We start from the raw sequence: 18,420 nt of genomic DNA on the forward strand, positions 1-18,420 counted from the left end.
ATAAAAATAAAGAAGGACATTGGTTTTACGATGCAAACTGTAAGCACTCAGAGTTTGATATATCAAAGTCCAGTTCAATTTAAGACATTTGTTTTACATGAATATGGCTAAAAGATAATAGATTAATAATAATAAAAGAAATAGATAAAAGATAATAGATGGCTAAAAGCTAATAGATTTAAGCGTCTGACATAAACAATAATTCGCTGCTGCCGGCTTTGTGGTTGCGATCAGGGCTGACTGTATTTGAGCTAGTGTGCCTTCCCAGTTCAGAGCAGCATTAGCAGTCACATTGTTTACAAAATGGTTGCACACATCTGCTTCTGTTAAAGTCACTTTTGGGCGTCGTTACCATGGAGTTGCCCAGTAGTGCTCCATTGGAATTCATTTTACTACTATACTGCTTGTAAGATTAGCTAGGTGTGTGGCTAAGCTTGGGGCCGTTACATCATCGGCAAGTGGTGAATTTTCGTCACGGCCACACTGCCTAGGACATTAGGCCTAATCGGCGCGCGCTGCTTTGTCAGGCGTCGGCGACTAAAGTTGCGGTTTGGTGCCGAATCGACACAGATCAATTCGCAGCAGCTGCATGACACTTGGAAAGCCAACGAACTGCCTCGCAAACGAAAGCGAGTGTATGGCATGGCAACAATAAAGTTACTGCTCATGGCCGCCATCTTGCGACACACTGTACGACTGCCTTTTGTTCCCGATGCTGTTCGTAGACGCACATCAGCTTCTTTTTGTTGCTTCGAGCAAGAAAAAACTAGCTTGGTTTTACACGGTGGGCGCAAAAGTGTCATGTGACCAGTTCGCTGACCGCCCAGCTGGATTCGTACGGGGAACGGACGAGAAGTGAGGGCGGGGGAGGGGGGGGCATCGCGTGAGCTTCCCTTGACCCTCTTGATTTCAATATCTTTGACAGGTGGCAAGCCAGGCTGAACCTAACATTGAAAAGGCGCCTACTGTACTTTTGGCGCCGAACGCGGTTAACCCGCAAAGCACCAACGATAGATACGCACGTGGAGTGGTGGTTGAGTCACGTAATGCGCGGTCCACCCTCTCATCTGTTGCGCAGATTGGTCTTATGATAACCCACATGTCATACAGAGTGAAAAGCCCTTCTGTATTTTGAAGGAGAACTGTAAAGCAAAGCTTTCTATGCAATAATAGCCATAATACAAAGGTCCACTATTAAACTAAGAGCCTGATAATCAGAACAAGTACTAATTCTTTAGCTTCAGAGGTAAAAAAAATCACTTAGTTCTATTCAACTGACATTACACTGATCAAAAATATGTTAGAGACATTTTTACTACAATTGAGCTGTATTCAGCACTAGTATACCCTACTAATTTGGAGATCACTTAAATAAAAGCAGACCATACTGTATATCTAGATTTTCATGTACCGAAATTACTGCTAGCTTACTACATTCTTGTCATGCAGTGCAGGAGACTCCCGAGCATGTGCATCACTATGCTTTTTGCCAAAAATCTGTAAGCATTAAATTTTGCAATACATTTTTCTGACACTTCAATATTAAATTCGAAATCAACTATTCAGTATTTGCACTCCTACTTAAGATACAAACATAGAAACCAACTTTGTGGGTCATGAGTGTGGGCATTAGGTCATGTCAGGTTAGATTAGGCTAGGTTATTACTTCGCTTTTACCATGACATTGCTCCTCACAAGGAACATAGAACACAGCCTTGCAATGTTGATGATTATTAGGTTAAAAAGATATGCTTGCACCAGAATTCTTTATCACCACTGTGAGTGCTTCAAAACGGTTATAAGTGTTGAAGAAACATTTAGACAACTTCTGAACTTGCCGAAACAATGCTCTCGGCACTTTCCGAAAACCAAGGCTGTAAATTCTGCGGCATTTAAGGCACTACTGTCTAAAAAACAGACACGTGACCGAACAGCAGGCTCACCTGTAGCAACTGCAGATTCTCTTGCACACACTCAGGGCGGTCATGGAGATATGACTCAAGGTGGAACAGTGCCCGTGTGTAGGCCTGGCAGTTGAACGACACCCGTGCCAGAAGGTCTTGTGGGATACGAGCCACAAAGAGTGCCTCCTCGTCGCTAAGCACTGCTGCTGCTGCTGCAACACCGTACGTGAAGTTTCAGCACTGTTTCTTCAGTCATCACTGAACACAATTCATGAGGCCAAGACGTCCATAACAGATGGGAGGGCAATGTAATGGTGTCAGACATGGGCAAAAATGCATGCACAAATAATATGTGAACTGAAAAATTCAAAGAATAAAAAAAAGAGGGGGGGGGGGGGGGGATTTTGTAGCGAAGTTTTGTATAACAGTGGGTACAGCTTATTCTTCCTTTCAGAGAATGATGTATGAGGTACATATTGAAGTTATATAGACAACAACACAAAGACGCGCTACCTATCTCAAGCAAAATCTTTTGCTTTTGTTGTTTTGAATTTTCTCATTTGACTTTCATTGCAGTGCATTTCAGTGCAGTCTTTAAGAAGCACAGTACAGTGACACCTCATTAATACATATCTGCCAGGAATGTGGCATTAACCGCCGAGCACAAGTACATGTCTTTTGATGTGCAGCACCACTACCAACAACAACAAAAATAAATGCAATTCCACAGTAAAAGTTACCTAAAGGATGCACTAGTAGAAGGCTTTTCTTCTTTTAAAGCAGTGAAAATAGTGCAGCTCTCTCACACAACCGTGTGATAGCACAAAGGTGATACCAAGCAGCATTTTGAAACTTTGGCAGGGAATATATCGGTTGAGTAGATGATTCATCAGGCTTTCCCTGATGCGTGTGCACGCATTTACACAACACTCTGCTATTGCGGAAGAATTGGTGCTGCCTTATTGAAATGCAGGAACTCCTGCCACGGGGTGCCGATCGTCTCGTTTGATTTGTGTGCAGCGGGTTGTGGGCTAAGCATTCACCATCATTGTGCCGGAACGCTTGCTGTACATACAGTATGATGCATGTTTGCCGGAAGACTGCGCCTGCATTTCGCGGAAGCACCTGTGCAATGAATTTTATTCGTGCTTGTGCCACTCCTAGCTGTGAACAGCCGCAGCGCATATCTCGTTGAGGCAACGTGGCAACGTCTAGCTACGTTCGCAAGCAAAGCCAATAAGGCTTTTGTTCTTGTAGGTGATCTGCACTTGAAGCAGTCCAGCTCAAAGCGGTGGCAGATAGCAAAGGTGCTTTTGTGTTATCACTTATTAAAAGCGTGCAGCACCGCTTAACAGGCGCTATGCACAAACCACCGGCTCTGCCAAGAAGATAGTCGAAGATGCTTATCACGATAGGGTTGGCGAGGTCAAGTCATATTGGTGTGCCTGTCGGTGCTTTTATCCCTTGCCTAGGCCGCCACCATGCCTCCGTGCATTTCCAATACTTATCCATATAGGCATCCGCACACTCGCGCTGAAGCCAGAATCATTGATAGCTGGTCTCTGGAGTTTCGGAAAAGGCAGAAGATCTTTTGCCATACAGTGTGGCGTCAGCTACACCGCGAGCTGAGGTGGCACAGTTAACCATTATGCAACAAAAAGCGATTGTGATATGCACTAATCGGTTGGCATACGATTAACCACTATGGCTTAAGTGGTCAGCCAATACATTAGGGTCTATGGAGGCTTAGACGGGGATTTATTACAACCGTGTTTGAACCATTAGTATGCTTTAAGTGAGTACGCATTAGCAAGGTCTTGCTGTACTACACTGCTTAGCAGAGATGTCGTGGCAGTCCTAACTTTTCAAATTTCGCCACATTGGCATCGACAGTTCACTTCACTTGTTAAGAGGAAGCTTTAGCTCAGGTGCTCCTATCTAAATACATGTAAAAGAAGAATTCATTTTTCTCAGCCACCACTGCACCAAATTTGATGAGGTTTGTTGCATTTAAAAGAAAAGCTTAAAATCTAGTGACTGTTCGTTTCGAATTTTCGATTTAGGTCCTCCATTTTTTATAAGAAATTGGCAAAAATTGAAAATTTTCAAAAAAACGAAATTATAAGTTTACAATTCTGTAACTCAGCAATGAATAATGATAATACAATTCTGTGAGTTGCATCTGGCAGTACATCTAAAGCGGACAAAATTTATGTATTATACGTGAATCTAAAAAAAACTTAGTAATATGGAAATACAGCTTTTGCAGAACCCTTGTCAACAATGTAACAAATTCACGTAAGATATAAAATGACGTATCGAATTTGTCCATTTTGAATGATCTAATGGATGCCGTTTACAGAACCGTGATATCTGCTCTTGATGCAGAGCTATGAATTTGTAAACTTCGTGCTTCTATTTTCTTCAAAGTTTAGAATTTTTGAAAATCTTTTTAACAAAATTCAGGACCTCAATCGAAATTCCGCTTCTAACAGTCACTAGAATTTAACTTTCCCTCTGAAATGCAACAAATTTCATTAAAATTGGTCCAGGGGTTATTTCAGAAAAACGTTTTTGAGTTTTACATGTATTTGAATAGGCCACTCAGAGTTGGGCGCTACCTAAAGCTTCCTCTTATGTCTCTCCTAGAACTAGCAGTGCCACAGAAACAGCACTGTGCAGCTTAATGTCAACTCTAATCCCTTGAGCTCTACTTCATATACTTTTTGGAAGAGTAGTGTTAGTTGGACACACTTGCATTGGCAAACAAAATTAAGTAGAGAGCACTAGAAGCCACAAATATAACTCATCAGCAATGAATTTAAATGAAACTGCCATTCACCAGATGCCAGCACCTTTCATAAGAAGCATAAGAATCCCCAGCAAATGTTTCAAGGCTCAGAAAGATGCTGTGTATACAACTGTGCGCACCAAGATGACACCTCAAAATTAGAACCACTAATAAAAATAATGATATTATGGAGGTAACAGCAGTAGTAAATATCTACAGGTGGTGGTACTTATATCCATGCCATCAACATTTCAATACTTATACAAGTGGGTTTGACTTCACACTTCCGCTCGAGGCATGTTTAATACCTACGTGATGCTGATGATGCCCCAGGAGCTGAAGAGCTTCGGAACATCTTGGCACGCACAGCTAGGTAGTCAAGTATGGAGAAGATGGTCTGGGAGCAAAGGTGCAACAGACCAGAATTGTCGTCTGTCTGCTCACAATGTTGTAGGACTGCCAGCACTTCAGTCATTACCTGCACCCACAAAAATAACCTATGTCACGCAGTATGTGTAATTTGTAGAACAGGTAACTGCAGTAGCATGCCGGTTCTTTCCTTTCACCCGCTCTGCTCCATCGAGGCACACTCGTGTTGTGATATCGCAACCAATGGGAATTTAGGTGCCATTCCGCTGCTACAGACACCAGCTCTTTTTCTCATTGAGCCATTTGATGCTTTTGCATCAATAAAATCGTCTCTCTATCTTACTGCAGGATGAACAGTGAGCAGCCATGCCACTCATTTTTCTTTACAGTCTGGTTGTGCTTTCTCACTGCTTTGTTGCGTGAGGGAAGAGGGCAACGCCGCAACACTGCCAGCCTTGCTCTCGCTCTTGGAAGCCTGTGTTATTCGCATGCTCCTTGTCCGCGCGAGCTCTCGCCTACAATCTAACTGTGCCTCAGTAAGGCCAAATCAAAACGTGCCAAGTGTCTCAACGCGCTGCGCTCGCTTGCCCACAAGGAGTTCATAACTCGAAAAACCACTAAGCGGCGTTCAAGTGGACATTAATGCTTCCACATTCACAGCTGATAAGAAGTGCTTAGGTGCCCTCAGATATTATTTGTCCTTTCATTAAGGAATGACATGAATAGCGTACATCTTGAATCATGCCTGCGACATGTTCAGATTGTTACCAGACCTAAACCACAGTTTTAAACTGCATGACTTGATTTATGACTAAACCACTAAATACCAGTAAATAATAATCTTTAACTATGCAGAAGGAAGTCGCACCTGTTCCCTGCCAGCTGCATCTGTGTCAGCGAGGACACACACAAGAACTCGTGGCAAGAGGAACAAGGCCAAGTTGGAGTCATTCTTGAAGACCAGGGAGCAGGCCCTGAACACCTTGAGAGCCTTGTCCTCCTTCACCTGTGCACCAAAACGATCACATTCACAGATTTACGTGCAAGCTGGGGCAATCACTTCTCTATAATTGTGGACAACTTTCTGTCGCAATGACGGGAAAGCTAAAAAGGCAGAGTTTATGCACATCTGTTAGTGCGTCAAGTAGTTTGACAGAGTTTGACAATTGAGAGTGCTTTCTGTTTTGGTTTCATGGAGTAGATACTGAATCAGCATAGCTTGCTACTTGCGACAGTTTCATAGTAGCCAAAATGTGGAAGAGCAAAGTTAAAAAATAAAACTAAACACTGAGTGACATATTTAACACCATATATTTAGAGAAGTGCTGTAGCAAATAAAATTGTTATGTTTTCCAGCTTCAAAAAGTTTGAATGAGACTGCTCACTTTCAGAGAACTATTTGGAAATTATTTATTGACTATGTTTGGGAAAGCTGTGACGTGTGCACTTTGCATCTGAAGCTTTCTTTTCACTCATCGAATAGCAAAAAATTTTACAGCAGGAAATAAAAAGAAAGGGACACATTCAAGAAGACGACACAGGTGCAGCATAGCATTTGTGTGTCCCCGTCTGTTCTTTCTGTGTGCTAAAATTTTTTTGCTATTCATGGATTACAAAATTGCCTGAAGACACATCCCATTAGGTTACGTTTCCTTTCATTGTCGCAAAAATTTGTGCATGAATACAGATGAACTCCATTGATATATGTTCTTAAGGGACCGTGGCAATAGAATGTAACCTCTTGGAAAATGTTACATATGGTAATGCCTGCGCCAGCACAATTGATGAGAAAAAAAGGCGCTCACACACACATATCACTGCCTGATGGCTAGATTAAACATAGTAAACTTTCTTTGAGCCGTTGTAGCGGTCATCATCATCATCATCATCATCATCATCGTCGTCGTCGTCGTCGTAATCTTTTATGTCTACTGCAAGACGAAGGCCTCTTCCTGCGATCTCCAATTACCCCTGTCCTGCGCCAACAGATTCCAACAGATATATGGTGTTCAGAAAGCCGGTCGCGCCCCCCCCCCCCCCCCCCCCCCTCCTCCCTGGAAGAATGAATACTTTCCGCATATGATCTGACTTCAGCTACACTAATGTGCATAACAAACCTCATTATTAAAATAATAATGCATTTACCAGCAGTAAATACTGCAATGTTCCATGCATTTTACACTCAAACCTTTCTTATTATGCTTTGTTGATTGACTGAAATAAACATTAACATAGTCAGAGCTGATGCTTACGGTATCTAGTAATAAAAAGATGCATCTTCAAGGAAGTCTTAATTCATTGAATACATAATAGATGATGAGAAAAATATAACAATAACTGCACCTATCATATAATCCAGATATTGCTCCAGATAATCCAGATATAACCCTATTTACAGACTAACAACAATAAGGAGAAATGCTTCACTCAGGTAGTTGAAAACTTGCCATTTAACATGCATAATAAGACCCAATGTACAGAATAACTCCTTTAAAAGAAGTGTCTAGTAAAACTAACACTTCATTAAACTGCCATTAGAGCATTACGTGCCTTTTTTAACCTTTTAGCTTCCAAATCTTCTTCTAAAAGAGTGTAAAAATTTCCAATTTTACTTTACTTAGCCAATGATTTGCATATAATGTTCTCATTTAAAAAGAAAAAAAATTTATATGTATGGATCGTGCGGATTTGATTGTATGGATTTCTGTTCAACAGAAACATTAAGTATGATATCAGCAGAATTCTTTTTTAGAACATGAAAGTTGGCAATAATATTCTCTACACTCATGACAGAAAAACAAATGTAAACTACAAAATTATACACAGTAACGCCCAAAGTAAGCAGTTACTAATGTAAAAAGCTCATGCATGTGGTTTGTTACCACAGAGCAAAACAAAATGTAAGTGCGCTGTGAGCAAGTAGAATTTGTCCTTGGCTTTATCGAGAGAAATTGTTGGGATGGGTACAGCTGAGGCTTAAGGGGTTAAAGTACAATAAGCAAGGCCTTGTGGAAAAAAGAAGGAAAAAAAAAACCCTGTCAAACCTTGTCCAGAAGGTCGAGTGTCCAGTTTGCCAGCCAGTCACGGAAGTTTTGTGCGTAACTGGTGCCGAACAATGGGTGTGGGTACTCCACTGAGCCACTGTTAGACATAATGTATCTGAAATGGACACACTAAATTAAAGGAGTACTCACTTTCCTTTTTTAAACCGTAGCAGCATAACTACACACTTCTCGCATGTAAAAAAACGACACTTAGCCAAGATAAATGTTGGCAAGCATAAGATATTTTAGTTTGATACGAGTTGGTGGACCTGTTGCCACTGACACTATTGTGGTGCCATGGTCATGGAACAAAATTGTCGTGTAACAGTAAGGTTGAATATGATGACACTGCTCATAAAAAAAGAAAAGAAAAAATAATAATAAAGAAATCAGTTCCATTCCACTCTGTGAAGGTGGATGACCAGTGAAGCTATGTATCGTGATGACTACGTTGATTTTATATATATATATGTATATATATGCATACACATTGGACTTAGCTATATAGATTTCTTGGTCTGCACGCACATCTTCTACGTAAGCATTAAAAACGGTGACCTAGCTATATACAGCTTCGCCATAAAAAGAGAAAAATATGAAGACCAGACCTGGAGCTGAGCATCGGGGTGAAGATCTCCTGTACTTCAGGAGAAAAACTTTTCCACAAATTTCGTCCGAGTGTAGATTTTGCTTCACTACACTTGTAGATTTTTAGAGTCTCTTGAATGGCGTATGAAGAACAGTCCTGGAAAACAGGATGTGGCCATATAAAAGTGTGCACAGCTCTGACTTCTTACTAGCAAGCTACATAATTACGACATATCCAAATATAGTATTTTCATTATTAACTCTTTTTGTATGCACTTGTGTCATAGCATTGCAATAAAAGTGATACATTTTTTCACGGTACATTTATCGGAGCATCGATATAGAAATAATAGTGAACTTAAAGACCCAAAAGACAGTCACACACAGACCTCTGACAAGAAAAGGCACAATTTTGCTCAGTAGGATGTGTGGTACCTAAAATGTGCCTGAAGGTTGTCTGTGCATGCAAGCATACAATGCTGCCTAATAAACATGTTCTAAAGCCTTATTTGGGCTAGAAGATAGGTGTACAATGGAGGCCTCCGGACTATTCTTGCTATACATGTTCTCTCAACTTGCAGCTAGACCTATGTACACAAGTGTTTTTGCATTTTTCTCCAGGAATGCAGCCACCACAGCTGAGAATTCAACATGCAATCAACTGAACAGCAACAGGGCACCGAAGGCACTCAGCCACATTGACTGAGGGCCGACATGTAATCAGTGTAAACTGTGAAGCGGTGCATGGCCATTCCTGTTTGCTTGATCCAGACATATTTTCTTGCATTTTGGCACTTCTCACTGAATGTAAATCTATGCTTTGTTCACCTGGACTCTGCTGTCTTCAGCTGCAAGATATGAGCGGCACAGGCGTTGAAGCAGGTCAATTGCAAAGCTCTTGTCATCAACTCCACTGTGGACGGCAACCGCTTTCTCAGTTCTCAAAAGCTTCAGTTCCAACCTGAAAAACATTTCAGACATCATTTTGAGGGAAACCATATCTGCCACACTGTAATGAGAGTCCTTCTGTGTAATTATTAGCTTGAGAAAGTGCGTCAAATTATGTTTGGAACCATGCTTTAATCGTACTGGTACAAGATTTAGCGCTTTTCAAATTTCATGATTATACGTCTTCCTGTTTATTACAGTTTGCTCACTCTGTCAAGATGAAATCTGTAACAGCTAATACTATCCGGGATAAGGTTCACTATTGGTTGAAAAGGGCTCCCATGCCACTCACATGCCAGGGTCAATTGCTCCCAGTTCTCCGAAGCATTCAGCCAGAAGGACATGCACTTTGGAATCGGCTTCCCGGCACCCACTCAGAAGCTGCGTTTGACAAGTAGCAAGAGATTAAAATTTTCTACTTACAAGAGCGTTCCAGGAGATCGAAGCAGATCTTTTACTTTGTATAAATATTGCAGTACTTTGTTAAGTTTCACTCACCTGAACTATCAGCTTGGAAACAAGTGGATCCACTGACTCCCGTGTAAGCAAATGCTGTGCCAACTTGCTCTGTTGGAAGGCAAAAGTGTGCTAGACCCACGTGCACAGCAGAGAAGTAACAGTGAAAAGAATAGAGGTAGAGCAGTGATTAGCACTGATTAGTACCTGATTAGCTGAGAGCACCTTCTTCAGCTTTCCCAAAGCTAGCACCCGAACATCAAGGTTTTCATGTGCAATACCATGCAAGCAGTGGCCCAAGATGTTACTCAGGTTGTTCTCTCTGCATAAAGCACAAAGCCGCATGAGTTTTTGTCACCAGTGAATGGCCTAAAATAAAACAAAAAAGAGCAAACAAGACAAGTGGCAATGTTTTACTTCATTCAGATGAGGCCGCATTCAACAACACAAGTTATAACACAGTGGACCCCTGCCTTGCTTATTGTGATATGAAGAAACAAACATTTTATGTATGTCCTTTGCATGCAAAGGGTGTCAAATGCAGTACTGCACTGACCGCATGCATGCATTACATCCTTGGTAAGTCATTGCTAGACATATATACGGCATACTGTTAAAATACAATCAATAGCCAGGACAGAAATGATCACTAGAGTTTGTAAAGTTCACAATAAAACAGTCCTGAATAAATGACAAGAACAACGGTAAACACGAGCGAACATTAGTGTGGAATGAGCCATATGGCTGGTGTTGCCGTTCTGTCACTGTCTGGCACGTGACTTTGTGGCGGTGAGTGGTCAAGACGTAGTCATAGCAGAAGTGATGCCTATATTCAACTGGATACCCACAATTCGAAACATCACAGTAACGTCAACATTGGCAGCATTTTCGTCATTGTGTCAGGCTCATTTTCATTATTCGCTATTGTTTGGAATAAATCTTTGACATTAACGCATAAAACACGAATTACTACCTTTTACAAACAGATTCTTAATTGTAACAAGCATTCTACTCATTAGAAATCGCTATCTGCTTGTGTTATAAGTCATACAAAAACTTACTTAATCAGCACGCACAAACACACACAAAAATGCAATCGTAGCATGAATCAGTGCCAATAGCAGAAGAATCATGTTCAAGTACTAAAGGCAACACATTTTTCAACTCTTCTTTTTCTTTTGACAATAAGCACTTAAAACGAATGAATGAATGAATGAATGAATGAATGAATGAATGAATGAATGAATGAATGAATGAATGAAGACAAAACCCGTCTCAATGGGGAGCTAGTGCAGGAACTTCAATGTCGTGTCATCGTCAGTCTTTCATTTTGTACTTTTCTGGCTTGCTAAACCTTCCATGATGATACAGTATTGGTATGCAGTATAATGATATTGCAGATGTGTAATTTACCAATCACTGATAATGTAGTAAATCCCAGGGTAGTAAATGTGATGAAATGGGTTTCTTTCAAACCACACTTCTAGCAATAATGATTACCCTTGGCTGTCTGGTGTTGCCACAGTGTGCTGAACATGCTCCAGTTCTGGAACTTCAGAAATGAAGTGAAGGTCATGAAAGAAGCTCATGTGCTGCTCCCTGAAAATGACAAAGAGGAAAGGGAATTTGTGCGCTAGCATCACAACAAACTCATATTTCTTCTCCAAGCACAACGAAACAAGCACAAAAGCAATTTTTAAGCATTTTTTTTGTTATTCACAGGCACTGCTGGACCTTGAAATTTGTTGTTTTGCAAAGTGATGAGCCATAAGATCTTCTTTAAACAAGGATTTATGTTAGCAGCAACCGAGACAAATTTGCCTTATGCTGCTAAATTGCAAAGAATGCGTGCAAGCAGAAAAAAAAGGAATCTTAGTTTTTAATTTTCCAGAAAACCAAAATGCAGGGTCAGAGTTAGCACTCTTTTACAAATTATTATTTGTATTTACTAGGCATATACAGGTACAAGAATCGCTGTTATGTTTTGCAGCCACATACACAAAAAAAATCTACCTTTCTGTGCCGAGACCATGTGCCTAACCTTATCATTATGGCTGAACTCGAACATGATGCAATGTAAGGAAACATAAGTGAGATTCTTCACAGTGTGAAAAGGCAAATAGATTTAGGGTGGTTCAGTGGCCAAACATGCAAATGTAAAGGAAAGCCTCACCTGTTGTCAACAAAGAGAAAGTTGAAGATGTTTGTTGCACCTTCTGGGTCCAACTTGAGCAGTGGCAACAGTGTGGCAGTTATCTGACTTAGCAGTGGACCTGTGGATGCCGGCTCGAGGCTATTAGAAAAAGATTAAGTGGATATTGTCTTGGTGCCTGTTGGCAGATATTCGAGGGGCTAGTCACAGTCTCAAGCAAAGTTTATGGTATGAAAAAGTAGGCACAGAAAACACAGAAAAACAGAAGTGAAAAGGACAACACAAATGGCATGTGCCCATGCTTTTTTAAATCTGCCTTTTCGAACCATGAAACTTTACCAACTTGCTCAGTACAGCTCTGCCTGTAAAACACACCAAAAAAAATTTAATGCTCACAAAAGCCTTTTCATACGAAGAAAAAGGCGAGCACATAATCAAACAATGACAAGGATGCCCGTTTGAGTCCTCGTTCAGAATGCTTTAGTCTTCTTGCTCCTTTTGTACTTGTTTTTCCTTCATGTGAACATACATAAACTTTCTCAGTCATTTACGTTGCCAAGAAGAGCATTCTCTAAGCCCAGTGATAATTAATTACATTTTAGGATCTCTCTGCTCTGTTGCGTGATGGAAGTGTGGTGTCAATAGTTTCATGGAGCTTTACCATGCTTTACCATTTAATTTTATTGACCTCAAAGGCCCCAAATTGGGGCATTACAAGAGAGGTGGGGGTACAACAAAAAAGTAAAAATGATGAGAGAAATGATTCAGTGTACGCAGTGATAAATTGCACATGTATAAGTAGAAGAAAAAATCATTTGTGCCATTGAGGTATACATAAGCATGAAATAGGCACATCAAAAATTACAAAAGCAGAAGAAAAGCACACACACACACAAAAAAGAAAGAAAGCTTGACAATAAAATGCTTGACAAACCACTAAAGCGCACACTCTACAGTGCTTAGACATCGAACAGCATCACTCCCTACTTTTGCCTCCAACCAGGCACGTACTCAGGATTTTTTTTCGAAGGGGGAGGGGGGGGGTATTTTATTAACACAAACGTGAATAATGCCTACCACTCGCTATTAAGATGCGTAAACCCGCAAAAGAGAACTGAAATAAGGTGTATCTGACAGGTACGCCGGTGAGATACACCTCTCCTTTACTTGACAAACAAGGAACAACGTCAAATGGACTCACGAAGGAAAGAAGCACAGGAAGAACACTGCCAAGAACAAGTAAACAAGCGAAAGTCTCAAATAAAGATTTCTAGCAGCGTTTTTTGAATTAGGTCTGGAAGAATTATAAAGAAATATATATTTGCAGAACAATCACAGTTCTTTTGAATCCCTCGTTGACTGCTCTACCAAGTGCCAAAACCGACTCCTATTGTTAATTGGGAAGTTGCGTAACGATGCGAGGCCACCGGTCCCGTACAATCGCGTAGAGCGCCGGACGTGGTTCTAGACGTACTGTGCCCACCGCAGAAGGTTAGAAAAACACCCACATAAGCACAGCAGAGAAGTGGCTACATCAGGGGGCTAAACTCATGACTGTAGAAGCATCATTCAAAACACACGGAATCATTTTCAACTTCCGGCGGCATTTCTTCTACTTCCTTTTTAAATAAAAAGATGTTGATCAATGAATATTTTCACATACAATGGTTAAATTTGTTAATTTTCGCTTTTCCTTCCTGTTTGGCTCTTGCCTCACGGCTTTCTCCCTTAGTAGATCACTTACTTTCTAAACTCCTTGCAACTCTTGTTTCCAGATGCCAATTTGCACGAAGAGTGCTGTACAATTAGGAAAAAACCAGATGAGGTAACGGGTGACATTCATATTGCTTATGGGTTTAATGATTATTGCAGGGTTTGATGACGGACGCTCTTTCACATGATCTTATTTTCCACCTTTCTAACCCATATCATGGGTATATGGCTCCGAGGATCTGCCAGCGTCACAGCGAGCCGTCACTCGAGGAATTAACGAGGCAAAAGGAAAAGTTAAACAAAGCTGGCATTTTCTCCGGCCGCAACTCGTTCCAAGAGCATACAGACCAGCTTACTAAGAACTGAATCCCTTTTCTGGTTCTTGGATGAGTTTAAATAAAGAAGGTTAAACTAACGAAGGAACAGCGATGCGCATGACCATTGCAATAGTGACAAATGAATGCATCTCAAGTTAATCGCATGGGCAGCGAATCAATCAGAAAACTGGCCTTCATACCCCAGGAGATTCCAGTAACTACCGCCATCCAAAAGGAGTGAAAGAAGCAGCAAAATGTTGACTGCCGAATTTCTGCCAAGTCTCAAGCTTGATTTGGCAGTGCTTTAGGAATGTGTGTGAGGAGTGGCGGCATGGGCAGGGGGGGTGGGCGCAAATTACTTTATTTCGGGGGGGGGGGGGGGGGGGCCTTGGGAACGTGCCTGCCTCCAGCCATCTATTTAGTCGCTCTGACACACTTTCAGAAGCATGAAAACTATGCTTTAGCTATTGAGAGAGACATCAGAGTACTGGTGACAGCACATACGAAAGCAGAGCTATTGAAAACATAACCTGCATGCTTAAGTTTCATTATTGCAGCAATCACCGTTTTCTTTAGTGATGTTACAGAAGGCCATGACCTCAGATTTTTAATGACCCCACAAGACTTTCACCACCATCAGTACAAGTGTTATGAACAATGAGCCAAACTTGTGATAAGTGGCAATAATGAACAGGGCTGAGAAAAAGTGCTGCGGCTAGATTGGCGTTTGTAACTGGCAAAAGAGATCTTTCAGGGATCAACACCTACTTATGAATGAATGTGTTCCAAACACAACTGTTGATTGATGGGAATTCTCCATGACTGAGCCGTAATGCCAACTTCAAGGTTGCCATTAGCTTCATTCTAAGTGCTGTTACGTGCTGCTGGCCCATAAGACGAAGAATGCACTCCAGGCTCCTGAGTGCCTGCAACGGTGCAATTAAAACAGTTATGAATTTATGTTGATAACTGATACTGCCTAAAAAGAAAAGAAATGATAATAATGCACTCACGTTTCTACAAATAATGCACTCACGTTTCTACATAGTACTTTTCGTAGTTTAAAGACTCATAACTTATTTACAAGCTTCTACACCTTGTTTTTAACATTTTAATAGCAAAGAGTAGCAGAGAAGTGACAACTTCCCAGGATGAAGAGACGTGGCTTGGGATAAAAAAATATAGAGCCACTGATTTTTGGACTAAAAACCCAAAAATTCTATGAACTAGGTTGCTCATGTACAGATTCCTTTCGATTCTTCTGCATAAAACACAGAGACGGCTGCCTATTACAAAAAAATTCATGTTATTTTATACATTACAAGCAGTGGTAGCACATGCTGTAAATGTCATCATCATAATCATAACCTGTTTTATGTCCACTGCAGGACGAAGGCCTCTCCCTGCGATCTCCAATTACCCCTGTCCTTCATCAACCGATTCCAACTAGCGCCTGCAAATTTCCTAATTTCCTTGCTCGTTGTAAATGTACAATCAAGAAAACTACAAGAGCAGTATTGACAATTGTGCATATCTAGTGATCAATCTGCATATATCTTGCTACAATAGGAACAAAATATGTATGGTAGACTTCTATTAAAGCAAATGTGAAGTGACCGTGAAATGAAATGAGCTGAATTTTCTTGTAGAAAATTCAGCTCAGCAGAAGTCCACTGAACCTATGAGAAACTAAACAAAGGTCTCTGAGCTGTTCAGCTAATCAAAATATTGAACTTAAGAGAGTTTATCTTTAAAAAAACCTGCACTTGCTCCTCACTCCTGCAGACATACATCCCACAATGAAGCAAAATGTTGGTAAGATGGAGGAAACCATGACAGCAAACCTCTTTTTTCTTGTCATCGGGAATATTTTTGTTCACAAGTTGAAGGTCGAAAAACGTCAGGAAACCAAGTAGTCTTGGCTGGAGGAACTCCGCCTAGAATGCCAACAATGCATATTAGCGACAAACACTGCACAGCCAAATCATACAAAAAGCATCTGAGGAAGCAGCCTTTTATAGATTTTTTAAGATATCAGTATGACTGCTAAGTAGTTAGATCATGCAATTATGAAGTTCTTAGCCAAATAATATTACTGCTCTTGGTGGACAGCAGATGACTTACAATCCAAGTTGTTTATTTTTAGAGAGTGTAAGGGGGAGATATAGATAGAGAGAGACAATTAAATGACAAAGTTGTGCAAGACAGCATGTAGGAAGCCAGGCAGTGATAAATATGACTGTCACTATCAGCTGCTTGTATTGATTGCTAGCGCAAGTGGTAATGCGACTGCCGTGTTCATTGCAAATCAAGTAATCAGTCTCTATTCGTTTTTCAGCGTTGTAGTTTGCTTCTAGTATATGCATTTCTCGTGACCCTTACCAAATCTTTGGTGGAACGGATGGGACGAAAACCATCTTCCCTGGCCAATACCAACAAGCCATCATGCACCTGCTCGTAATGGCTGCCGAGGTGGAACAGAAGCTCATTCAAGATACGCTGGAAGTCAAACCGAAGGACATTGCCAATGCGGAGGCCCGTCTCTGCCTAGAAAGTGCAATGGCACAAGGAAAATGTGTCAGAACGTTAGAGGTATGGCATTTGGCAAACGCTGAGAATGCTTTGTATGCTCGCAGTACTTCAGTGTTGTCTGCATAGGACTGTGTTTGCAAACACCAACCGCACAGCCCATTAGCAGCATTTGTGTATACATAAGGTGTCCCAGGTAACGTTAGCCAAGTTAACGATAAAAACCGACAGATAAGATACAGAATCTACGAGGACGCAACCAATGGTATTTTGTCAGCAGTGACGCACCGCACCAGGAGAATACTTTTCATAATTAAACTAGCTATAATTAGATGTGATTTATTAATGAACATTTTAATTACTGAGTTGAAAGTGAAATTTTTTATAGAAAATTAATAATTGTGCTTTAAAACTCAGATTCAGTTGTTTTCAGTGTGCTATGCCTCATGTAATTGTTTTTTCCGTGTTATAATGAAAACGAACAAAATATGAAAATGCTAGCTGCATGATTATGCGTTCGCATGCCGCAACACCAGTGGTACCAGGCATTAATCGGAAGAATTAGCCCTGCTCAGTGCCGCTGTGCATTGCATTGGATTCACACTTCTCGTGGAAAAGGCAGCTCGCAGTTTGCAGTGACTACTGCCGATATCAATGCCTTGCCACTTTCCCGTGGCAGCTGAGCCAGGCATTGAGCAGAGTGAATACTTACGAGTAACGCCTGGGACCGCTGGTGTTGCGACGCGCGGCCGAATTATATTTTGGTGCACGGACATCTTATATCATGCGGCTATTTTCATATTTGCAGCATTTTCTTTACAGTGCGAAAAAAATAATTACGCGGAACATAGCACACTGAAAACAACTGAATCAGGTGTTTTAAAATACAATTATTACTTTTCGGTCGATATTCACGTCCTCATTTTAGTAATTAAAATGTTTGTTAATGAATGTAATCTAATTACCAACAGTTCAATTTTGAGAAAAATCCTCCTGGTGCGGTGCATCACTGCTGAAAGAATACCAGTGGTTGTGTCCTCGATATTCTATATTTCATGTTTAAGACCTTTGCTAACATTAACTGGGACACCCTGTAATGTATGCAACTATTAAGGACACTCAATTATTAAACAAGAACTTGTAGTATCAGTTGGGCCTGTGTGGTTGTAAGCAAAAGAAAATGGATGGATTTTAAGAATATTCTCATAAATGTAGACAGCGCAGCTGAATGCAACTTTTTTGTACCTATTATTGCGTTATAAAACAAAATCGTAGCTTTTTCCCATAAATAATACCAACATGACCTAGACCTATTACTACCCAGGCTTTTAGTTACCTTATGTGGTCAAGAAATTTAAGGAACAGTGCTTTTATGAATGAAGCCATACAGTACACAACAATATACACTCATTATAAACTGGCACGGAGCATAAAACTCGCAAGTACCAGTTGACCGTTTAGAAAGTCAATAAACACGATGTATGGATACAATTTATGTGACCAGTTTCACAGAGGATGAGAACCAAGCCTTTAGGAAGCCTCCAGGAAGTGATTTGGTGCAAGCATGACATATAAGCTTGAAGAACCATAGAATAAACCATCAGCTGCG

The 18,420-nt window shown here is 40.8% G+C and overlaps 1 protein-coding gene across 1 annotated transcript in view; it reads right to left on the reverse strand.

Annotated features, from left to right (window-relative positions):
• mei-41 (ATR serine/threonine kinase meiotic 41) overlaps positions 1 to 18,420 on the reverse strand; it is a 127,512-nt gene that overhangs the window by 68,849 nt on the left and 40,243 nt on the right. The window contains exons 24-37 of the mRNA XM_050188850.3: positions 16,665 to 16,829; positions 16,127 to 16,219; positions 15,051 to 15,208; positions 12,274 to 12,393; positions 11,601 to 11,699; positions 10,308 to 10,422; positions 10,143 to 10,211; positions 9,937 to 10,025; positions 9,525 to 9,657; positions 8,717 to 8,853; positions 8,109 to 8,223; positions 5,933 to 6,070; positions 5,008 to 5,173; positions 1,944 to 2,116 (exon numbers count right to left, since the gene is read on the reverse strand). Coding sequence (XP_050044807.1) covers positions 1,944 to 2,116; positions 5,008 to 5,173; positions 5,933 to 6,070; positions 8,109 to 8,223; positions 8,717 to 8,853; positions 9,525 to 9,657; positions 9,937 to 10,025; positions 10,143 to 10,211; positions 10,308 to 10,422; positions 11,601 to 11,699; positions 12,274 to 12,393; positions 15,051 to 15,208; positions 16,127 to 16,219; positions 16,665 to 16,829 — 1,770 coding nt within the window. The remainder of the gene's footprint in view (positions 1 to 1,943; positions 2,117 to 5,007; positions 5,174 to 5,932; positions 6,071 to 8,108; positions 8,224 to 8,716; positions 8,854 to 9,524; positions 9,658 to 9,936; positions 10,026 to 10,142; positions 10,212 to 10,307; positions 10,423 to 11,600; positions 11,700 to 12,273; positions 12,394 to 15,050; positions 15,209 to 16,126; positions 16,220 to 16,664; positions 16,830 to 18,420) is intronic.

Source organism: Dermacentor andersoni, chromosome 2 (assembly GCF_023375885.2).
Source record: "Dermacentor andersoni chromosome 2, qqDerAnde1_hic_scaffold, whole genome shotgun sequence".
NCBI classification, from domain to species: Eukaryota; Metazoa; Arthropoda; class Arachnida; order Ixodida; family Ixodidae; genus Dermacentor; species Dermacentor andersoni.